We start from the raw sequence: 26,026 nt of genomic DNA, 5'->3' as shown, positions 1-26,026 counted from the left end.
TTCACCATGTTTTATCAAAACATGTGTCAAAGCAATGTAATTCCTGATGGCAAAATAAATGCAAGTCATGCAAAAAATGGTTGTTTGGGCTTTTATGAGATTCATATGAACTTTCTTTCAATTCCATTCATGGGAATGCATACTCCTCAGTTGTGCAGCTTGATTTTTCAAGTTTAAATGAGGAAAAAACCCAAACCAAATCTCAACAAAACTGTTTTGCACTGCCTGCTACGGGTCAATATCATGTAAAATGCCAAATCACTTCTTCCCCCCTCAGGCAGAAATTCCAGATGATCCTAGATTCACTTGGAACCCAGCACAAGCTTTCTAAATGGCCACAAACTATTCTGAGTATTCCAGGTATGTACCAAAATCTGGATTCACTGTACATTGCAAAAACACTGTGCAGAGCATGAAAATTAAAATTAACGTGTAGTTAGATAATCCTTATTTTTTTATTCTATAGAAGTCATTTGTGAAAGGTTCGGCAGCATACTTTATAGTTCAGATACCTAAAAGAAACTGTTGAGATGTAGTAATGTCAGAGTTTATTTCTCTTCTAACTGTGGCATGCTATCTTTAAGTCCTTTATTCTAGAACCCAGTAAAAAGCCTGGACTTGAAACTAGCTGGAGATCAACTCTAGTTGTTTTAAGTTTAGAACATTCCTTAATTCAACTAAAGCAGTGTTTAGCTGAGGACCTTAGGCGAGGACAGAATACAGCATTATCTTTCTTTACAGACCATTCTCCAAATTCTGCACACAATCTCACATAGTCACAGTCACGAAATCAGGGCAGAATTTGCAAGTTATCTACACAATGCAGGACTACCTAGAGCATGGTTTGGAGAATGCAATTACATTATCTATTCACAGTATTTTCTTTGTATAACTTTCATCCATTATATAAACCAATGCGCAAACATTGAAGACAAAGTACGGCAAATGCTTAATAGATTAAATATACTGTATTACTGTGTGTACATGTCTATATTTTGTAGTTCTATTGGAATGTACACATGTACTTATATTACATAGGATTTATATTAGAGTCTCCAAAATAATGGGGCTATTCTATTTGTGCTAACAGAAGCTAAAAACAGCTAATCTAGCTGCTACTTGGCTTGATAAGGATGGATTAAGTGGAAGTTAACTGGTATCACCCATACCTTATAATGAAATATTCTATAATTTACTCCTACTTTCTCACTTTCCTGTGAAATCAGTCTAGTTTGCATCAAACACCTACTTCATAAAGCTATTAAATCACCTCAAAGGACAGTCTTCAAAGTGCGTGGGAAAATAGGTAAATTTAAGCGCATAAAGCTCTGTCAATGGGCATTTTTCGAGCAGCTCTTACAGATTCTTACCAGCTCTTGTGTATCTTCTGCTAATGGCAAAAACGTAGCTTCCAGAATAGCAACTTGATCAGTGCTGAGCTTCTGCCACAGACTAATCAGCATAATCACCAGATGGGTGGCACTTCTCAACTTTGTGAATGCCTGGAACATGTTGGCTTGATTTTCTTCTGCTGCATCTGCTAGAGCTATTACCTGCAAAAATTACAAACATCTGTTAAGTATAATTTTGCCATCCGTGGACACTCAACAGTGAAATTACCTTTGGCACACTCCTGTTTTCCTTTAGAAGATCCTGAGGAATTCTGTTTTCCATAAACACAAACCACAGAGTATTAAATGAGTTATCATTTATCTAGATTTTTCTTTTGCATACCCAAGGCAATTTTAAGTCCATATGGCAATAGGATTAATCTATCTAGTACAATCAGTGTAGAAAGGATTCTGTTTAGAGCATATTCTTAAGGCATTCCTGAAATTGATCCTCATCATATCACATAATACATGATAACAAACTAACTTTCAGGTTTATACCACACAAGACACTAATCCCTACACGACCAGCAAGCCTACTGTATTCCTCAAAAACAATACATTGATTTTACGCAATTAAAAATGCAGTATATAATTATTTCCACATGAACATAACTGCCGTCTGTTATTTTATTAACTCTCGGGTCTCTCCATGTTTTGCACTAGTTGCTTAAGCTTTTATGCCAAAATGTAAACATCATGGACCATGTGTATGAAGGCAATACCACTTTAACAGCCAGACATTCTGAAAGAATGTTCAAAATAAAATAAAATGGCAGATTCACTTCTTGTAAGATGGTAAGATAGTTTTGCTGACTACTTCAAGATGGGGAAAAACAGAAGAGCTGTTATATGATATCTGAGTTCAGAAATAACTTGTCATTGTATATAACATTGTCCACTCACAGCATCACAAAAATTAATATTCTGAAAAATATTGCTATAAATGCCTTCTTTCTTGAAATACAATGTTTAGACATTTTCCATCACTGGTGAAAAGTGAAGATGACAGTCATTTTAATATGCAATTGCTATTATTTCTATACGACCACAAGAGATTTTCCACAGTATTTGCACTGAATTACTTCAACTATAGGAAAGGAACAAAAGGTTAGGGGTTTATCCTGGGGGAGCACAATTTACAAGACCTGTTCTCATGAATGCCACTACATCTTCGGTTGCCTGAATACTTGGCTTACAAATACTTGGCTTACAGCAGCGCTGATTATCTTCCCTATCATTTAAATCAACACAAAGCACCTCCCTCAACCACTTTCTCCTTCTGTTTATTTATCTGCAAAACGGGTAATAGGTGCTTGACTGGAGTTGTGAAAAGCCTCAGAGAAACGCAGTTGGAAGTGCAATTAGTATTACGACAGAATTTACAACGTAAAACTTGCGGAGCTTGATCCATTAACATTTGGCAACAGCAGGAAAACGAAAATACTATACGATGCATCTTCAACCAGGAAACAAAGCCAACCAGCTGTTAGCATTTGGTGGAGGAAAACTATTTTTAATCTGCAACACTGGCATTAGAGATGTGTGTGTGTTCCCTCCAAGCTCCCATGTGACTGGGAAGATAAACAGAATTTTAGGGAACTATAAATATGAAACATTTCAAACGAAACGTGTTGATAGCTTTTGTTTTAGATTTTAAAACGTAATGTTTCCAAATAAAATGGAGAACCCACAGGACACTCATGAATCCAAACACTACATAAATCAGAGCCAAATAATAAAACAAAAAAAAGCCCAGCTAACCATGTGAAGGAGAAATGAGAAATTAATCCCAAATAGTGAAAACCAAGATGACATACTTTGGTTAGGAGAGAGTAACAGTATCACAGACATGTCACCTGATGTAATCATGCCCGCATTCAGTTTGCTCAGACCAAAGCCCTGATGTTCTTCATACGTCATGTTTCACACAAGGTGGAGTTCCATATTGCAGTTACTTTTCAACAGTTATGGGTGACAAAGCTACATGACAAACACAACACTAGGTAGAACCCTCCATCAGTTGCATCCGACCACCGTAACCAGTGATTGTATGCACTATGCAGCTTCATCGTTCTGAGGAGACAACAGCAGCAAAGTTCTCCTCAGCCTAACAGCAGCCTTTAAATACCTAATCACCTTTCCTGTCCCATGTGCATTTGAGAATTTTGGGAAGAAAAATATGCTAAGATGAGTTTAACACACTAATGACATTCATCAGTATGCTTCCTATAATATCATTAGTAGATGGGATAGTGCAATGGATAAATGTATCCTGTTATGGATAATGCTCAGCTAATATCAATTTTGCTGAAGAAGCAGGCAAACACAGTTGCACTTGTCTGACAACTGCCTGAACCCCACTCACACAACAAAGGCAGGACACCTTCCAGACTGAGTCATTAATGAATTCCTAGGTGGTCTCTCACTTTGTGCTGTATTTCAGCTACACTGTACTGTATACCTCAGAAGCATAAATTGCATAAACAGAACTGACTGACATGGCCTTTTACCTTAAGGATCGTCCAAGAGTTTGCTTTCTTTCCATTTTATAACCATGAACAAAGGAGATATTCACCTTTTCGTAGGCTATAGATGTAAAACAAACATCCCAGTACTCCCAAACAATACCTAATGTACCAAGCCTATAAGCTATTTTGAAAGTAGCTTCAAAGAAAACCCTAAAAAGTACAACTGTTAAAAAGTTTGTCTTTGGTACAAAATTCTACAGTTCTAATGCACAATAATACAAGACAAATATTATACCAGTGACAGGCCTAAGCTTCTAAAGGAGAGGTGCAGTCTTGGAGTGTTGCAGGTCACTGAAACATATAGCAATTAAATCTTTGCATGACTGCGTATATACAAGTTCTAAGTTACATTTGCAGAGAAATCAAAGAGGGAAAAAAACATTTCTAAGTACTAACTATTCTGTTAATAGATGAAGAAGTGACCTAGTATAGCTTTCTGAGATCTGGAATATCCAGGATAATACAATATGAATTACCATACAATAATGTAGGCATATAGAGTCATTGTAGTTTTAAAAAAGCCTATACCACAGAGAGAAAAAAGGTTGTCAAAACAGCACCCTTTGCGATATGCTGAGAACTGAAAGCCAAAGGAACACTGAAAACAGCTGGAAGGGACTAAAGACACTTTGACAATACATGGTTCCATAGTAAATACTTAATATGAGGGGGAAAAAAAGAAATGTTTCCTCACAGAGGAAAATTACTGTGAACATCTCCCAGGATATCAGCTATAAATTATAGAAGCGTTCCGGGGTTCTTCATTCAAACATTTGCAGAACTTAAGGATCAATAAGTTCTAAAAACATGACATTCACATTTTTAATTATTTTATTTGCACCTGAACATTATGTCTAATTGTATTATACACTAGTTGAGGGAAATAAAAAAATCCATACCCTTTGCAAACTGAGATCCTAGACTTTTCAGACTCAGTCATGGCTTCTCCATAATTTCCCAACTATATCTTCAATTCTCACAGTAGTTGTTCAATCTGTTTAGTTAAGATCTATTTTATCATCTTTCTGAACAGATATAAAATATTTCTTTAAAGAAAGGAAATCTCTCCCCGTCTCACTTTTTCACAGGGTAGGTGGAAAAATAAATTGCAACTGGCAGTCCCAAGCATAGCTTAGATACAAAGATTTTAGACCAACTGGAAACTATCAGGTAAAAAGTCTGTCTATATTGCATAAGGCCTATCATCGCCTATTTAACATTTTTCTTTCTCCTTCTTTAATATCACAAAACTTCCAAACAAAGAAAACAGTTTTTTCAAACTTTTTTTCTAAAAGTAATGGAAGAAAGGAAGGTGGCTGATATAGGAAAGATTTAAGAGGTACTGGAATGGGTTGAAAGTACAGTATTGAATATATATTTTTACAACAGATTCAAACTTGCTTTTCCTTTACATCCTTTTTTGTTTAAATTTTTCTGACCAAATTCTTGCTCTGTTCCAGTACACCTACCTACAGCAAAGTACAGGCCAGTTAAGTTATTAATGAAAGCATGTTGTAAAAAGAAAAGAAGGAAAGAAGAGAACTATTCTCTAAATTAAGATCATATTTAAGATTTTTACTAAATTTCATATTCACAGTTGCAAAGGTAGAGCTGAAATCCAGAATTATTTTTATAATCTTGAGAACTTCATCCCTCAACACTATTGCCAGAATTTGACTGCAATAATTTCCAAGTACAGAGCATTTCTCATGTTTTCAGCCTTAAATGTTCGAGCAGAAAGATTTCTCTCCATGCTTATTTCATTGCTACATAGACCTTATAAGATGTCAAGCATTTGAAAACTGTAAACTAATATTGACTCAAGTTTTTAAAACAATCAGATTTCTCCATTATTAGTGCTTACTTAGATTTTTTTTTTTTTTAAGGCATTGTTTAACATCCAGCAATAACTTCAAAATTACTAATCCCTCTTGAAAAAGGCTTGCAACATACCCACTCTTGTATATTCAGACAAGTTCCTTGGGGCAATAATCAACATCACTTTCCCAGGCTTATTCCAATAATACAAAAAAATACAAATACAATTCCAAAAATACAAAATGCCTTCTTATTAGCTGGCTAGGAAGTTGAAGAAAACTTTGAAAAAGTAAAGGGCAAGAAATGAGTATGAAGTTCCAAGGCGCTTTCTTTTGAGTTGGTAGTACATTTTCTTGTAGCCCTGAACACCATTGGGACTGATGACTCTCACAGGTTTTATGTCATGTTCTAAAATGGAGAACAGGAAATGTGACTGACAATTTGTTTTTCTTTTTTTAAAACAGCCAAGAAAAACATAACTGTCCACCACTGCTGAAACTTTAGCCAACTAGTCTTATTCTCACCGAGTTCTATCACACTGGGTTCAGCTACTAGTAAATTTGAAGTATCTTCATTTTCAGCAGAAATCAGGTTTGAAGAGAGCAGAAGTTTGGCATTTAAGGAATACGGCATCTCTTTACATTTCATCCATAGCATTTAGGAGCAAGTCTTCTATGCAAAATTTGTTAAAACATGAAAAATAACATCAGAAATGTAATTATTCTGAAACGGACACATGGATGATGAATTATCAAGACTATTATGTAGTCCACAGTAAATTAATCCATAATCAAAGCCTTTATACCTGGTTTCAAAAGAGTACACAGTTATGCAAGCAAAAATAGAGATCACAAGCTCACAGGTCTCTTCTGGCAATTGTTCTTACGGAATAATTTATTGCAAGGTCATTAATTGATCTGACCCCTTCCAACTATCTTTAACCAAAATTAGATCTTCATAAAGCAGGATTTTAATGCATATAAAAAAGAAAAAAAATAGAGAGCTGAGAAATGCTAGGATTACTGCTTGTTCATTCCTATTGCCACAGGACATTCACTACTACCCTATTTCACCCTTTCTTACATTTACTCATTGTAGAGAAGGAAATACAACTCAGTTACTAAATCTATAACAAGATCTAACAGAACACTTTTTTGTGGTTTTAAGAAGTCTCCATCACATATCCCAGTTCACATAAAACATGTAAGCATTTAAAGTCAAATATTTTTTTCCCTTACAGGACCCTTTGTTTCCCTTGCACACGCGGCATGCAGCCGCATACAAAAGCTAAGACACCAGCAAAGCAAATCTTTAAAACAGATAAGACAGCATAACTGATAACAATTTAATTAATAAAATCCTGAATATCCCTTATTCTAGGAGTAAACTTTTCTTTTTAAACATGCAATTCTTAAAGTAGTTTACAAAGTAACAAAACAGTGATTAGCTGCCTCATTCCCTGTGCAGACCATCTCACTCAACAACCATTGTGCACACAGCTTTTGACAGGTGACTAAAGCTTTATGGAATGCGGGCAAAGATATCCATGTCAGAGAGCGATCTTTATCAAACACTCCGTCACCAGAAAGAATAACCATGTCACTCCCGCAAGGGAGCACTTCTAAATGCTGTGGCAATCCCACAGCGCTGCAATGGGTACATGAGGGATTAAGTACCTCAGGCCACAATTATCTGACCCTTATAAGAATGCCTCGGCTAGTGCTAGCCATGACCGCAGTTTTTAAAACTGTGGTATAGGCCTACCATGATGACAACAAAGCATCAATTCACTAGACACCAAATACTCAGCTTTCAAGTGAAGTGCAACATGACCTCTATCTGAGAAGACAGCAGAGACGAAAGACATTGCAGCATGACGACCCATGCTTTATCTGGATGCACCCAGCTACCTCCTGAAATTCTATTGCCTCACTTGATGAACATGAAATTACTGATCATCACAAGTAATTGCCATAGCAATCTGTGCCTCTGGAAACTAGAAGAGCCAAGTTAAGGAAATACTCCAGGTTGCAAGGGAAGTTGTGTGGTTTTCTTTTCTTCTATGTTATTTCCATGACAGCATTCTCATTAACAGCTCTACTGCGCCTTTCTATATTGGAATTTGCCACAAAGCATTATCATCTCCAAAGCACAACACAGGTTACAGGTTAAGATGGCAGTCAACTCGCTCTGTAAGAGCCAAATGCATGTACTGTTTAAATTCAGAATCCTTTTTTGAGACTTCACATATATCAAAGCTGTGTCTTACCTTCACCAATCAAAGTGATAGTGAATTGTTATCATGAAGAGTCATGCTGCATCATTTATTTTATTTCGTTTTAAGTAGTGTCAATGATAAGAAAATCTTTTGAGGTAAAGTAACTATCATTTCAGCTATACAGAGACATAGTAGTGTGAATATGGTCAGTTCAAAAGGAAGAGATCTCTATCCTTTTCATTTCTCCTCTTTAGAACACTCAATAAGAACACGGGATATTACTTTGTCTTCACAAGTCTCTCTTCCCCCAGCTTTTATCCATACCACTATAACTAGATATTTTTTGAAAATTACTGCAAAATATTTAGTGTGTTCAGAACCCTGGACACCTGAGTGCATTATCCAAAAGTACTGGATTGTTAATACATTCAAACCCAAATTAAAACCCTAATAGATCAATGTCACCCTGCTCCATAGGAAATTTGTATTTTGTCTGGACTAAGTATTTAAACAAGCTGTGCCAGTAAAATCCAAGCATGAAGACCCCATGGTTAGCTCTACTCTAAACGGGTATGATCTAATTAAGGGAAGCAGGTTCGTATTCGTGTAAGCCTAAACATGCAGCTCTTCATACACAGAAATAAATCTTTAATTTTTTTCTGCCTTAGCAATACTAATATAGTGACAAAAACCTGCTTGTTTGCATCACTGTTGCTAGTTTACTGATTTTATTTAAACGCATCTTTGTTTTATACTGCTGCCTATCATTATCTGAGCTTCCTTGTTTAAATCCACAGTAACAGAAAAGAATTCCTGTTGGCTCTGGTGTTCCATCTGCAGTAAGGATTACAGTTAAGATTATTTTAACTTGCTTAATACACTTTTCTCTATTTGCTTGTTGGTTTTTTTGGATTTTTTTAAAGGGGTTTAGCATTTCTGAGAAGCCCGATAAATTAATATGGTCAATAGGAAGAATACATAGGAAAAAGTTATTACAAGTAAATACTGCAGCCAGTTTTGCATGTGAGTAACTGCTTGTTATTTGGTACAGCTATGAAAATACCAAGATAGTTTAAAAAAATCTTGAAGGAAAGCTACAAACATATTCCAAAATACATATGATACTTTCCAATACATTTAGAAGCAAGTTCTACATTATAAAATCCAAATTTAAAAGCGGAGTTATAAAATTAGTAGCTTATCTGAGTGAAATAACATCTGTTACAAATTACACAAAACCCAACAAGCCAGTGAGTTGCAATGAATCCTTTACTTACCCCTTCAGAACAAAAGTTCCATTTAAGCATAGGGATGTGCTAAACAATGCACATATATCATAGAATCATAAAATGGTTTGAGTTGGAAAGTCAGTTAAAGATCACCTAGTTCCAACCTCCCTGCCATGGGCAGGGACACCTTCCACTAGATCAGGTTGCTCAAAGCCCCACCCAACCCAGCCTTGAACACTTCTCCAGGGCTGGGGCATCCAGAGCTTCTCGGGGCAACCTGTTCCAGTACCTCACCACCCTCATAGCAGAGAATTTCTTCCTTTAATCTAAATCTACCCTCTTTCAGTTTAAAGCCATTACCCCTTGTCCTATCACTACATGCCCTTGTAAAAAGTCCATCTCTAGCTTTCTTGTAGGCCCCCTTCAGGTACTGGAAGGCTCCTATAAGGTCTGCCCGGAGCCTTCTCTTCTCCAGGCTCAACAATCCCAACTCTCTCAGCCTGTCCTCATAGGAGAGGTGCTCCAGCCTTCTGATCAGCTTCGTGGCCCTCCTCTGGACTCGCTCCAACGGGTCCATGTCCTTCTTATGTTGGGGGCCCCTTTCTTGTATTTCAGTCCAATGGTATCCATGGATGGCTAGGAAATCGAGAGACCCATTAGATCCTATTTCTGCAAAGATTTACGTGCAGTGAAGCTCAATGGGTAAAATCAAGGATTTGCTAACTCCAGTAGAACATTGCATTGATTCAGTAACAGCAGGATTTCATCCTGCAGTAACTATTGGCATAGAAGTTGAATATCGTATGAAGTAGGGTGCAGCTCAAGTTTGTAAAGGTTATTTGCTGGGTATTGTTGTGGAGCAAGCATTATTGTGGTCTGTACTGTACTTCATCTGTGGAGGAACACAAGAGTTTACTTTGTCTGAAACTTACTGTTGTGGCACCTTGCGAGAACAATGAATTTTTACTTTCACTAAATGACTCTTTTGAAACCATATTTCTTTTTTTGCTAGTGAAACAGTAAAGCCTAGCGAACTCCAGTCCCTTTGCTGAATTCTCTTCAAGTTTTATACAGATTGTGTTTTCAACTGAGTTTTATAAAACCTGCATTTCATCATGATGTTCCTTTGTTTTGAAATAGTTATGTCACTTTCAGAACAAAAAATAGAAGAAATTATGAAAAACTCCTAATTCAAAGACAAGGTATTCAAGCAAGCAATTCATATGTTTTGCGACCTCTGCACTTTGACTTGAGAAGCCCATTTTATTTCTAAATGTACTGGCACATGTTCTCAAGAGTTTACTAATAATAGAGAAATTCTATAAAGTGTCCCAAAATAGAAAAGTAATTTTAATGAGGGATGTTCTGAAAACAGTGTTGTAGTTAAGTTTGAGCTTCTAATTAGCCTGCCATCCACTTTCTTTTATTGCTATGTTTAGAATTTGTTTCCAGAGTGTATTCTTTTAATTCAATCATTCTGAGCCTTACTGTTACTCCCAGACACTGTATTAGCAGTTAGCACAGTGTTTTCTAATCACTTAAAGTTACATGGTAGCTCAACCTGAATGGGAAGTTCTGGGAACTTCCTCACGTGCTTCAGTATAAAGCAGAAGTGCAAAAATCACAACTGGGATTGGGCGGGCAAGTTTAATGGCTTAGAATTTAGCTTAGAGTACTTCACTGCCTTGACTGGCTTGCTGATTTTTTTGATATTGATACTTTTATTGTTAAAAGGTGTTAGAATAGAATTTTCTGGAATGGCTTTGTGTTCATCTATACAGACAGAAAAAATATCTATGTTATTGCCGTACAGGTGTGATTATTTTCAGTGATGTAGATCTCATTTTATGGGAGCAAGACAAGTATTGATAACATCAAAACCAGCCTACTGCCAAGTCACACAGCAGGTGGACTTAACCTAATAATGATAAGCTCCTTGCTGCTTCACATCCCTGCCTGGGACCCTCCATCTACAGAAAAAGAAAGAAAACAAAAAAGGAACCACCTGAAGTAACATTACAGTGTATTCAATGGCAACTCTTCAGGTGGTGATCAAAAGAACATATATTTTTAGGTCACCGAATTTGTTGTGCTGCAGATAATGGCCAACGATGCTCATTCTTCTGCACACCTGGAACTGCACCTTCTAACTCTCTTCTCTCAAACTGACAAATTGGAGAAAATTCCCACCTGAAATAGCCTGCTAATTCACAAGCACAAAGCCCACAGGAACAGAATCAAGTGCAGTTTTCTTTACATCCACACCTGCCCTAGCCACACAATAAACTCAGGCAGTGCATTCTGCCAGTTAAGCCTAAGAGTTAGACCTTAAGCAGAAACCAAAAAATAAAACCAAAATAAGCAGATGTTCATCCCCCATACTCGTTCATCTTATGTTCAAAATTAGATGAGTTGCAAAACTGGTAATTATTTTAGTGTGTAAAAATTACTTTATCACAGGATTATTCTGACAAAGTAAGTATGTCTCACCATAGGCTATGGATTAGTGTCCAATAAAGTAAATGCCAACATCATATATGCACATACATATTTACAGGATTGGGGCTTCATTATTAATCATAATATTCTATGTTGTTCTCCTGCTGCACTTCTAAATATATATGAAGCTATATGGCTTTCTAACATTCATTTCCAAATACATTATTTAATGACGCACTTAGAATCTCTTAGGCTTTGAGAAATGTCACGAAAAAAAGAGTTCCAAATTGCAGTATAGGCAAAAGTCCTATACCCATGTCTTTGGAAATATTACTTTTCCCCCTGCTTTCAGTAGGGCAACTTCTAACTCCACTCATATCCCACATTTAGTTTATTTTAAGGAAAAGAAAAACAAAGACAGAAGACCTAACAAACAGATTAAAGAAACTCCTTCCAATATGTTTAGCACCAATTCTCTCCTGAAAGAACAGCTGTGTGGCAAGCTTGCCAATTTTTGAGATAAACACATTTTTGACATAGCCTCACTACCTGGTATGCTGACAGAAAAGCAAGACAGTTCAGGCCAACCAACAGAGTTAAAGGGGGAAACAACCTCTCACCTTCAAAAAGGCTTTGGAGTCACACTCAAAAAGATTCAAAGTTCAATTCAACAATACTTCCTAGAAGAAAGCCATTTTTTCCATGAAGGAAAAAAGTGTTAAACAGCCTACCATCAAATGCACAACAATTAACGCATTTATATTGCAGCCTTCCATGTAAACATCTCATTTTTCAACTTCTCCTTTATTCTAACAGGCAGCTGAGTCCATGGAAGAGATGGAACAAGGTGCGTAAGGCCTTTTTTAAGTCCTGCTGACCTAGACTAAGATTCCCACTAGCACTGCTATAAGTAGGGGAGCAGAGGAAAGAGATGGCAAGTGTCAGGTACACTTCAGTGTCTGAAATGTGATAATTAACCTTGTAACTTTCTGGTTTCCAGAAAAATCTCTTCATTGTCTGAGCAGAAGTTTATGGATAGTTCTACTGCATAATATTTGGATTAACAAATAGTACCCTGAATCATGTAGAGCAGGAAAGAGCTCATTTTTCAACACTAATATATAACCACACACAAACACACCCCACTAAATTAGTAACAAATGCTCTTACTGATTTTGGCTGAGATAAGCTTTCTGATAAGAAAAGATTTTCCTTTCAAAAAAAGCTCAATTTAAACACTTGTCTTGTTCCCCTGATGTAATACAGCTGAAGTTCATGCCCTGGTTCAGTCAAATCTAATAGTTTTAACTTAGTTTCAACCATTACTGGTCATAACAAGATGTATTCAAAAGGGTTTTTATGTTTGCTTTATTCTATTGCATCAAAGTTAGGAAAACACATCTGGGTAGCGTACATTGTAGCCACACTGCAGACCAAAAATCCAGATAAACGCTTTGTCTAGAAGGATGACTAAATAAGTTGGCTAAATATCAGAACAAATTCACTTTGATGTTTCAAGTTGGTGGAGCTCAGAAACATGACTAAATTACACAGTTACATCCTCTGAAAGAGTAGCAACCATCTCTTCCTTTAGCATCTACTAGGGGGAAAAAAAAAAAAAAGAAGCATTTGTTAGGAATAATGGCAGAATTTAACACAAATAAAATGGTAGGAACCTACCATTTGTCTGCTTTCACTCATATTCATTAATAGTTCATATTCGTACTTTTTTCAGGACCATCTCCAGTGCTTGCCTCCACTGTTACCAAAAATGCCTTGGAGTCTGCACAGGAGCCCATAGAGAAGGATGGCATTTGAGATTCATATTGCAGGTGCACATGGCTAAACTCAGACTGCATTGACAGGTTCCATGTAAGCAATTCCCTCAGAGTGATGCTGAGCCACTTGTCAAAAATTAATGATGAAAACATATAAAAATAGATGAAACCTCATATCAGGTGTAGAACTAACTTACTGAACTCCATCAATCATGTAAGAAAGCAGACAGCTGGCATGTTGTTAAATGATAGGACTGGAGAGAATTACTGAGCACCATTCCTGTGGGAAGAAGTACTAAAGAAAACCTGCTGTGCAATGAGAATATGAACTAAACATTATGTTCTTTTCTAAATGGAAAATTGCTAGGGAAAAATATAAAAGAAAAAATAATTTCCCAAAGGAAATAACTCCATTGCAAAGCTTACCATTAAAGCAACTGGAGGAAGAAATGTGTGGTACCCTCACAAAGCAAAGAAACTGTGAAGAACCATGAAGATACGCAGCCTTGCTTTCTTTTGGAGCAAATACAAGAACATAGCTGTTTAAAACAGAGTTAGATCCACAAAGACAAATTCTAAGATGAGGTGGCTAGTTCCCCTTAATTTCCTCTATAAACTGTGGAGGCACCATTGTCTTTTTTTTTTTTAACCATAGAAGGTATCTAACTTTTCAGTGCCTTTGACTCCAGAATACCCTTCTTTCTCTCCATTGACTACAGAAGAATTTAAGCTTCTCTAGATAAATATTGCTTTTGTGGATCTCACCCATAGACAAAGCAAACTGCACCTATGCAAGAGAGATGTAGAGATGACCTTTAGCAGTAAATACTGTAATAAAACATATGAGAAATATTATCAAAGGACAATTTCATCTCATTAGAGTCAATCTTCATTGTCAATAAATGCTTTTCCCTTAACTTTATCAAATAAGCAACTGAATAACAGATTTTAAGCAAGATGTTGCTATATGCTTAAGTACTCCAGTACAGATGTATTCTTGTGCCTCACCATACTATACACATCAGGACCCTCTTAAAATCTCTCCCTCCTGTACACAGTTTATCTTACTTCTTCCTTAAAAATAGCTGTAAAAGTTGGAAGACATTACAAATTTTAATTTTTACAATATCAGCTATCCTTAATACAGCATTTGTAGGTATGAGTTAATGATCATCCCTTAAGTACTAGTGAGACAGGCTAAGAACAAGTTTTTGCAACACGTATGCTTATGAATGGCATTTTTCCCAGTGTTCACAATACTTCAAGACAAAAGCAAAATATAGAGAACAGCCAATTTCATGTGATCAGTATGATTTTTCAGATTTCCATTAAAACTGAAGTACTGAATTCAAGGGAAAATTTTGAAAAATAGTAACTTTACACTAAGTACTAAAGGATCTCATCTGAATTTTTTATATTTACAAATTAACATAGTAACCAATTTTCTAATTTATATATTGGTAATTTCCTACACAGACACACTTCATTAATTCTACATGAGGGGCATGTCCAGCCTTTCACTACCATTTGGAGCTATTTCCATTCTTTCCCACAGGGAAGACTTTCAGTTAAAGGCACAGGTTCTTTCTCACATCACAGACAAGGATAACTATACACACACAGAGGTTTCCTCAACTAGCAGTTTGACTCTCTCTGTACATACTCAGTTGACAAGGCTTTAACTACCACTTTACAGCACCTGTACATTACAGTCTGCACATCACTTGCTTAATTAGCATTCCTCATCTCAGTAGAATGACTGAACTGCCAAGAAAAAGAGCCATGGTAAGTGAAGTAATTTCAAAAATACATTAATAACTTGCATCACTAAGTTATGTTTCTGAAAATCTCACTCGTCTTCAAATGCATCCAGAAAGCAGCTATCATTGCTTTATTCTGTCGTAAAAAATAAAGCTATCCCCAAGACTGTCAGGTCACTTGGCTCTACTCTAAGCCTGTGACAGTCACTTAAAGCAAGAGAATAAAGCAATGAAGATATCCCCAGTATAGTTAGGTTCCATTTTTCACAACTCCTGTTTGACCGGGACAATCTGCCTCCTGTAAATGACTAGAGAAGTCTACCCTTCCTCCCTTTATCCACTTCTCTTCAATATACCCTTGAAGGATAAGAGGTGTCTTGAGGTGCGTACCATCAAGGCATGAATTCTCAGAGTCAGGTCTTCACCTGACAGTAAAAGCGTAACATCCAGAGTAAATTGAAACAGGAGAATAGGAATAAATGAACAGTTCAAAGCATGTTACTTACTGGTATTCACCACAACTTTTTCTTCTGCATAATGGCACAATATTAAAGACACAAAATTCCCAATACTTTCCCTTACTGTGAATAGTAAGGTGTTTTAAATCTGCAAAAACAGCCAAGAAAGTGGTCCAATCTAAATTAAACACAGACATTTTAGTTCCCTTAAGAGCAAAATTTTAGTACATTTGGTTTTGGATTCATGATCTATACAGCTCGAAAGTTAAATAATTCTGTCTATAAGTAAACTAAAGCTTTACCTAGAAACTGTTAAGGGTATTTCTTTTACCATTGAAACAAGCCATTCAAACCTAAGTCTATATACCACATACTTCTGTTTAAAATGTAAAATACAGTTTAAAAACAATCAACATAAACCCAAAGCAAATAAGTAACCTTTATTTGGGGCTCAGGTGGTTAAAGCATCATGTTTAAGAAAGGATTGATGGAAGAGTTTTTGTCTGGACCCTTGGGGGCCCATCCACAGAAAACAAAATTCGACTACTTCAACTGGCACACGTACAAGGACAGCATGTAAACACCATACCACATTAAAGTTCTTTTAAGTTGTTTTCCATTTTGTGTGCCACAGATAAGACACATTTGTTGTATTAAAAAAGCTACAGGTAAACACTATATTGTGATGGAGGCAAGCGATTTGAGAATACTGTAGAAATGGTTATTCTCCATTTGAATCTGAAGTTTTATCACAGGCAACAGTATGCTATATTCACATAGCAAGCAAGTTTGAAACAGATTACTGTAGACTCAACTACAATATGCATCTATGCCATAATAAACAAAACTATTAACAAGACAGACTTAAAAACTACCGTTTAGAATACACCTCATGCACCTCCGGTAACTGAGGGTCACAGTGCTTACGTGCCAAGTTACATGCAAAGAGGCTTATATGTTCATTAGAAAGTTATTGCTTCAGAAAGTCTCACTGATGTTGTTAACATCAGAGTAAAATGGACCACAAGTTGGGGAAAAAAAAAATATCACTGTATCCTGCAGTCATTTTTTCTAGTATGTCCTGAGCACTTCAAAATTAATTAATTTTAAGTAAATTTCTCAAATACAGTATATGTAGGTCAAACTTCATAGTCTCATTTTTTTTCCACAAATCTAAAAACATGGATATTTTCTCCACAGTTGTTCTATAGTAAATCTGTAAAAAATTAAATATTGACCAATTATAAAAAATAAAATTGACTCTACATTAATAAAGCCAGAAATTTTCCTTAAGTCAAAGAAAGCTTTGTCACTGACTTCAGCATAACTAAGATTTTACACAAGAAAAAAAATCAAATACAAAATGTAAACAAGCTAGTAAAATACATTTCCTCCAATATATAATCCTAATTCTTAATCATATATATAACATGCAAATATACTAAATATATATAATTCTTAATATATAATTCTAGTCTTAAATAGCAGTTTTCTGTGTGTGGATAAAACATATTCACCCGCTATCACTCATAAGAATATTCACAGAAACAGATAAACTGAAACTGCCCTGAACTTTAGCAAAGAGTTACCCCAATGAAATAATTCACTTGATAAAAAAGTAGCTCCGAATTAAATGAAAAAATTCTTTCCCCCAAAGTTAATATTTAGCATTTTCAACATTTGAAGATCACTACCATTATCAGGAGTTATTATCAGAGTACTGATGGACAAAATCCCTTTCAAAATGGCAAGGGGGTACTTCTGTCAGTAATTATCCCTGCTAATTGGAAACTGTCCCCTTTCATTTAGTCTTTTCTAGTGAGTGCTCCTCTTATCTGTTTTTCTCCACATGATATTAGCCAGTGCCTCTCTCAATTCACCTGCTGCTTCCTTTAACAGTCTTACCCCTCCATAATAATTTGTTTTCTTTTCAAATATCTTCCAGTTTTCAATGTTTCAACTGGGTATTTCTCAATTTATTTCTTTATTATCAATCTATGAAAATGTTGCAAAGATTTTCTTTTTTGGTCACTTGATATCACTTCTAATGGTAGATGAGTTAGGAGCATACCTTACGTATAACAGGATGTCAAGATACTCTTTTCTTTCAGCTTTGAGGATGATGTTTCACAGCTGACATACAAACAGATTTTACAAAAAAGTATTACCTGAATCTGTAATCCATCTACACCTGTTTGAAAACCAGTGTAGTTTTAGCCCCCTCTCCTTTATCTTCAGATACCCCCAATCTTCCCTGCCCTTTTGTGGTGATATTGCAAAATAATATCCATAACAAACAGTAGAAATGGGAGGGAAACTACACAGAATTAACAACAATGGTAGTTACAAAAGAGAATCCTGAACATATAGTTTTTTCCTTAACTGCTGCATAATAAAATTCAATGGCATATAATCAATAAAGAGTTTTGTGGAAACTGAACATAAATTATTTTTTAATAATTTAAACTAAACTTATAATTAAAGGAATATAAATAAAAATCTCGTATCTTTCCATAAATTTCTATCAACTATTATTGATTATATTATACTCCTACATAACTTTAACACAATTCCATTTCAGCCATTCCATTATTTTACCCAAGATTAATGTCAGGCCAACATCCTTACACTTACCTCAGACTTCCTTTAATTCATTTGAACATCAGCTTTACCCAGTTCTCTGGAACTGCCCTTCTTTGTCACTTAACCACCTTACTTGTACAGGGAACTGTTTGTCCAAACCTTTAAAATTCTTATATATGAGCTAAACTGAAGATATTAAAAGGTTAATAGTAATGTTTAATATTCTCCTTAATGACTACTGGAAACTATTGCATCATTTGATTGGAACATAGCTTTTCCCTTTAGATCAATGAAGAATATATAATCAACATTACTGCTTCTTGAAGTTGCCATATCACATCATAGCTGGAAAAAAACCCAATAAAGCAACACTTCTAATGGAAAAAAAAGTGTCTAATATGAATCCACCAGTCTCAGGTAATTGGAACTTTTCATATTCTTGAACATTTAAATGCAAAATAATATCCTAACATCCTTGTTTGTGGAACACCGCCCTCATACTGACCATTTATATATACATTTCAAAACCCATCAGAAGAAAGCTGGAGGAAAAATATGCTATTAACTAATTAACTGAAATAGGCAGGGGATCAAGCAGGTTTCTTCCCTATTGTGCTGTGGTCTTTCATCCCTATCTTCTGTTTTCAGTCTGACTGATACTGCTTCAAGACACATAAACACGTCTGCAGGAAAGAAAACCCACACCTGCACTAAACGTATCCTTAGAGCTTTTCCTTTAATCTGTGTCACAAATGTAATTACAACAACCGAAATAGTTAATTTTATAATTTTGATTTCCTTCCATTCCTTTTTGCTTCAAGAACATCTGATGTCACAAGTTCAATAAGCAAAACATCAGCCCATTGGCTTTGTTAACCCAATAAAGTAATTTACAACTAATTTTTAGAGTTCCATTTACATACACGGAAATGTAGATTTTTAGCAGTGTGTTCTTAGATTCCATACCATGAGAAAACTATCTCAGTGTGTATACAGATTTTTTTAGTACATAAACACATTTTGAAATGTGTTCGAAAGCACCAGTGGCATTTATGACTATAATGCTGATGTGCTTGTCAATTTGCTACAAAATGATTATGCTATCAAACAAGGTCTTGGGTGGCTGTAATTAAACTTTCCACTATATTTCACATTATTCAAATTTCCGATTATATTATGAAAGCTTCCTGTAAACTGGAAGCACACAGGCAGTTATGCTCCACAGTAGTACAGCAGCGCTCAGTTGGTGTTTGCTTCTCAGTGACGGTCAGATTTTGCTTATATTCTATGGCCCTCTAAATCGGCTGGGACACTAGTTTTACTCAGAATTTGCCATGGGAGTTAAGATTTGCAGGAATCAAGCACTAAGGATTCCTGGGTTCTATTCTCCACAGCTAGGGAGAATACTGGACAGGATATTTATAAAATGGGATATTTGGAGAGAGAAAATTTGTATATTCTCTCTACATACGGAGAATATGTATATTCTATATATAATATAGAAAAGGATATTTTTAGGGACACATCTTCACTGATGAGAACTGTTCTCTCAAGAAAGCAATTAGCATTTAATTTGAGCAACTGTCAGGCAAAACATGAGACTTCTGTCTGGTCCTATTCCTAGTCATTTTTAGGAGTCAAACAAGTAAAGAGCTTTTCCCTATATCCCATTACAACTACTTTTATTGATATTCAAGTAATTGGTGATATGACAATAGGCACCAATATACCTGTCAAAACAAATACATTCCACATATTACCTGAATAAGATCCTCATAATTGAAAGGCTAACATATTAACCCATGGTGCCATGTACTACATGGATAGCAAGAAAAACATGTTTTCCTAACATCTTCACTGCTTTCTTTCCAACCTTATTCTGACTGCTTGGCAGCGCATGAATTTATTTTAATGTAGAAATGCCCAATTTTAAAAATAAATTGGGCTCTTTAATCTTTTTCCGTAATACATTGTTTTAGCTCAAGAACTAATAGAAAAATCAAGAGGAGTAAACTCCCACAGCTTTTTTTCATATCACTGCTAGGGCCATTGTAGCCTGAACTTTTTCTCATTCTAACACAATTTGTAATTGCTTTAGAATGCACTCGTTGAATGGTTAATTTTTACTCTGGTTTGTTATATTTTGTAAGTCTTAGATAAGGTCTTCTGTTAATAATAGGTATGCTTTGATTTTGCTTAAGTTCACTTAATTATCATATACTATAGTGCCAAGACTTAAGGGCAGTTTTATGACTTCATTTCCGTATGTGGTATCAGCTCCTTATCAAAAATTTTGCATACAAGCTTAATTAAAACATGATGGCAAACAAAGAATAAGTTGATTTAAAATGCAAATATAAAACACATCCGAAGTATAAAGCACAAAATGTACATCACTATAGGCTATATACTAAAGTATTTATCAGGATTTTTAAGCATGCAGTAAATATTTTTTTTGTAAATGGTCAGAATCTGTACAACTCCTTAGAAAAAGTTGTGATCATAAAGGACAATTTTACAAACAACGGACCTCCAGGCCCATGAGGCTAATGTGAATGGCAAATACATTCTTAACAGCATAAGATGACCTTTATTGTTTCTAATTGGGTTTCCATGTCTTCAAGCCAGTGAAAATTCTGTCTCATTAAACTCACAAACTTTCTACAGCCACCTGGTTCTGACAAACAGGAATACATCCACTTGAGAAATGTCAGTGAACTTCAAATAGTACATTGTGCACTTTGACCTCTGAAGTCAAATGTACATGCAAATAAAACCTTGTAATGGTTCAAGAAAGCAATTTCTACTGGTGCATATTAAAATGCAAATTGCAGGAGATTAGTCTAACTCACAATTGGTGACCTTAAAATGATTTGCTTCTAATCCCCACTTAATTTAAAATCAAATACTTTAATAAACAGATTCTATCAACTGTTTTCTCCATCAACATTTCTCCCCTTAACACCTATACTATTTTTCTATAGTGTTGATTTGATGATATTTTTCCTTCAATGGAAATTAAGCAAGGGTTGCCCCTGTACTACCAAAGAAACAGAATACTTGGGCTGAATTCTTTTCTCTCTGCATTTAGCTGCCTTCACACTTTCAGAACAAACTTTATTATCTTTTTTTAAACTTTATCTTAGCTAAAGAATTTGATTTAGTAGAAATGTTACAAGCTCTTTGCATCTCAGGTGGAGAAGAACATAATGTCACCAGGCACATTTTCCTCTTTGTCCTAGTTACTACTGTTAAGACCTTTTTAATGAGTATTTTAATAAGTATATTTTTGATTCCGCATCTTTATCTTAACTTGTCAACAAGCTCTGCTCCCCATGGAAACAAACAATGAAAGACTAACTTGACATCTTTAACAAAGGCTCTGTCCTTCAAAGACACTGGGGTGAAGGAGCAATTTAATTAAGATAGGAAAAGAAGCTGCCAATCAAATTTAAACCACCATTCATTAGATGGGTTAATAGATAAAAAGAGTGCCACAATTTCTGGAATCCAATCTCTTTCACTGCTGCGAGCAATACCTCACTGAACATGAATTGCTAAAAGGATTGACATAATATATTTTGGGGGAGGGAAGGGTTAGAAATGTTCACATATTCCAGTGAATCACTCTGCCATAATGCTTGCAAAGTAACTCTGGTGTGTTCCCCTTGGGCAAACACCTGTTTACGAATTGGGGCATATCATTAAAAGTGACTTCACCTTCTTTTATGCTCCATGCCAAATTCAGTGCAACTCATTTGGGTTATGCCAGACCAGCATTCCATTCCCATGTTCTGGACAATTAATTGCAACCTTCAGTTTGACTACTTATCTAAGGTGTTTAAAACAGCGCCTGAAAACAGGGAAAGAGACAGAAAGAGCTTTCAGATTTTCCACCTAAAGAAACGGTGCCACAGCTTAGTTAACACAAACACACTCTTGAAACCTGCGAATGAATGAGGCAAGCTATTAACTCACAAAGCATACAGCACTTCTCATTTATTCATTGATGTCATACAAATTTATAGAGGAATCTTTTTTAAATACCAAAATATAAACAAACATGTCAGCACACAGTAGAGAAAACATTCTACTCCAAAAATTACTCAAAGGACTAAAAAAAACCTTTTATCATCAACAGCATTTTTGCCAAATTCAGGTATGCAATTTTTTTGCAGAGATTTATATTTTGCAGGTTTTGCTGAAAAGTTTTAACCAACTCTAAGAAATAATAAAAAAGTAAAATGACAATGTATCTATTCCTTTGAACAATATCATTAGAAGTCACACATGCAAAATCAGAAACCTAAATCAGTAATACATAGACTATTTAAGTACCACAGATTGATGTTCAAACGCACCAGATCTCTTCCAATAATTTTGGAGGATAAGAATACTCTATCTAAACAGCTGAAAGTTCATTGTTATTTTAGCTACCTAAATAAGGTATAGGAACCTACGGTAGAGTATGTCAATTTGAAAGTGTAAAGTGTGTAAATAAAAATTATTCACGCATCTGACATATATTACCATACAGTCTCATTTTTATTATTGCCATCAGTCATCTCTTCTTCCGATTGTGCTGTGGAGCTGTAGAAAACAGTGGTTAGAAATAACACTATAAAAATTGATAGAACATTTAAAATACACACTGTTTTAGTTGTAGTGGACCACATCCTGGTTACTAGGCGGATGTTTGCTTTCTGCTAACACACAGTAAATGCATACCATGTAAGTAAAAACAGGGTTAACTTCCTACATTGCTTGCTCCAGTATCAGAGATTTCAAAGCAACAAAGCCAGCTCTGTGCCTGTAAGCTTCCCTACCCATCTGCCCAACCTGTCTCTACCATCCCAGCAAGCACAACATGCTCTCCCTTGTACCCCTGGACTGCCTCACATGGAGCCTGTGAGCTGCTCCACAGCACACAAAACCCAGAAGTAGTCGCGGCCGCCAGGATCTCAACATGCTCTACAGGACATTTGAGACATGCTGGCATACTGTCCCCACAACCTATTTTCGAGGGAGCATTGGAGCCACTCTTTAAAGGCAATACGGACACAGGGTCTGTAACCTCATACTCCACTCCAAGCACAGCTGCCCTGGAGTAATTCTGGGCAAAATATAAATTTTTAAAACATTTTTTTTAAACTTGAGAAAACTATTGCAAGGCTTTTTCTTAAAGGCACTTGACAAAATAAATCATCAAAAGAATTAAGATGAATTCATATTACAGTGTGATCTCAATAGTATATACATGACCATTCCCTGTGTGTTTCAAAAATATTTCATAATAACAAACAAATTAGGGAACTATTTACCTTATATATTAAGCCTGTAATGAAAGATTATTGCTTGTGTTGTGAGAGTACCAAAAGAAAGGAAACTTCTATTAACAAACTTAATTTTATGGAATTATGAGTAGTTTCAAAAGATTTCTATTCTTCACATCCCCTTCTCAACTCCAGACAAACTAGAAAATTTACACATCTTGTACTTCTAAATAAAGTAAGAGTGACTATGACTGGCTGGTCCTATTGCCTCCATAGTCTTTTTGAAAGGGTAAGGATAAGACAGATTTATGAAAACTACATCAAAGTATTACAGTAACCGGGACTTTTCTTGGTCATTATTTCAGATAGTCATCTTATTTCATGAGAATGGCCAATTACCAGTCTACCTGGAAAACTGACATAACCAATGCATTAGTCACACAGGTAGCTGGGATTATCCCATCACTCTAGAAACCTTAACACAGAAGTTCAATTCCTGCTGTAGCTTACTCAAAGTCAGATAATTAATCTCCACTCTTATGACTTAAGATGGGTAAGTTTCAAAAGATATGATGTTTAGCCGAATCAAATTAACATCTTGACATTCACTTACTTGAAGGCTGATCCACCTGTCTGAGCTTTTAAAACTGAGCTAACGTATTTCCAGGCCAGGGGAGTTTTTTGAGACAGTATTATTATGCCTGTGTAAGGAAATGTAAGGAAAACTTCCTTCATTCTGGGTACAGATGGCAGGTCTACCTCAAGTGACTAAATTCTCCTAACAGTTATGGCCCCTCAGCAGAAAGTTAACACTCTCTCAAATGAGACACTGTATCTGATCATACAAGACCTTCTAAAACATCTCAATGTTTTACTGTTTGTATAATTCTTTAGTTCAAAATTTTGTGTATATTAAACACTTTCATTGCAGTAGATTAGGATTGATCATGTATGAAAGCAGAAGCAACGCATGTAAAGGGCAGCCTGAGTGGCAACTTTTAATGCCAGTATAGGTACCACTGCAGCATATACCCATGCACTATGCATTAGTTCTTCTTAGACTACCTCTGTACCATAAATCAAAAGTTAAAAAAAAAAAATGGAGGATCTTTCATTTCAGAAAAAGTGTTTATTTGAAATTTCAATTAGAGACTAAAGGTTCTTAGCTGAATTCTTACCTTATCTGAAGAAGTTTACTCATCTTTGTCCTTAACCTCAACCTCCAGACACTACATCTTTTAAGCTTATTAGACACTGATGTCTACCACTACCCTCTTTTAAAAATGAGTACTATAGCAAGGATGTAGACTCTTCTTTGTAAGATCTGTTTAACAGCTGAAATCCATGAATTTACAATCAACCACTGAGCATCTGAACAATTTTGTTTCCCTCTTCAAGCTCTGACCTGAATATTAGGGAAAACATTTCACCTTGTTTTCTGGTAGCTACGTAATAACATTAAAAGAAGGGGGAAATCACTTGCACTTAATTTTGTTTTGGTAGCTCTAATCAATAAATGATAACTGCATTTTCAAAACTATGGGAATTAGTGAACCTTGAGGAATGTACCACTTGGGGAATGAAATTCCAGTAGTATATGCTGTTTGGAAGTGTCCTCAGAGATTATCAGTAAATTGTGTAAAGGTAAGAGAGGATCCAGGAGGAAATAAAACGGGTCTGTCTTGAATGCTGCATTCCACATTTTCATTAGTCGCCTACAGCATGGAATAAAAAATATACCCAGACACCAACACAACACCACATCATGAGGGCATACCAAAGAACAGGATTAAACTTTCAAATAATACTGAATAATTGAAGGTTTAAAAAGTTTGCTATGCAACAGAAGCAAAGAAAATTAAATATTGCATTTAGGCAGAAATAGTTAGCTGTATAATATAGGGGAGGGTATGTCTAGGGTTACGTAGCAGATCTGCAGAGAAGGATCTCAGCATTACAGGAAATCAAAATCTGAAAACAACTCAATGGTATTCTGCTGTTGCAAAGAAAAACCCACCAACAGGATAGTGCAATGTATAAACAGGGACTGTGTGTATATATACACATAAATCTTTTATAAAAATTGAAAGCATTGTTCCATTTTGCTGGAAGTCACCATAAATATTAAAATTAAAGACACTGTTGACTAACATTAATCATTTCTATGCCACTCCATATGTAGCACTTTCCCTCTAGTTATTTTTCTGATATCTATGGCTAATTTGTTGTGCTGTTCATTAGGCAAGTTCCTTGCAAAAAGGTAGAACACATATTTGCATTTTAGATTAATGAGTTGGGGAGACACCACTAGATCCTTTGCTTGTACAGCTTAACTGCAGAGTATTACAACAACCAGGAGATATAATCAGTTTGCTGTCTTTACCCCAGAATTACACTAAGTATTCCCAAAATGGACATTGCACAAAAAGAGTTCAAAACAAAACATTTCATCTTATTCATTGCTAGTAACTAGCACAAATACCTTAACCATTTTTTTCATAAAACATAGCAAATAAAAAAACCCAATATTTTTTCTCCAAAAAACAAT

The 26,026-nt window shown here is 35.6% G+C and overlaps 1 protein-coding gene across 7 annotated transcripts in view; it reads right to left on the bottom strand.

Annotated features, from left to right (window-relative positions):
* BBS9 (Bardet-Biedl syndrome 9) overlaps positions 1 to 26,026 on the bottom strand; it is a 321,666-nt gene that overhangs the window by 183,720 nt on the left and 111,920 nt on the right. For 6 of the 7 annotated variants that reach the window (XR_015706904.1, XR_015706914.1, XM_087767580.1 and 3 more), the window contains one exon: positions 1,371 to 1,553. Coding sequence is in view for 5 of the 7 variants with exons in the window: in XM_087767580.1 (XP_087623706.1) it covers positions 1,371 to 1,553 (183 nt within the window). In the remaining 2 variants the exon portion in view is untranslated. Of the gene's footprint in view, positions 1 to 1,370; positions 1,554 to 22,702; positions 22,796 to 26,026 lie in introns of those variants that run through there. The other variant, XM_087767618.1, reaches the window with a different exon arrangement.

Source organism: Nipponia nippon, unplaced genomic scaffold (genome assembly GCF_047370975.1).
Source record: "Nipponia nippon isolate SJK-2023a ecotype South Korea unplaced genomic scaffold, ASM4737097v1 scaffold_1, whole genome shotgun sequence".
Classification (NCBI taxonomy): domain Eukaryota; kingdom Metazoa; phylum Chordata; class Aves; order Pelecaniformes; family Threskiornithidae; genus Nipponia; species Nipponia nippon.
Note: the sequence above shows the minus strand (reverse complement) of the source record. Positions and strands in the feature narration are given on the sequence as shown.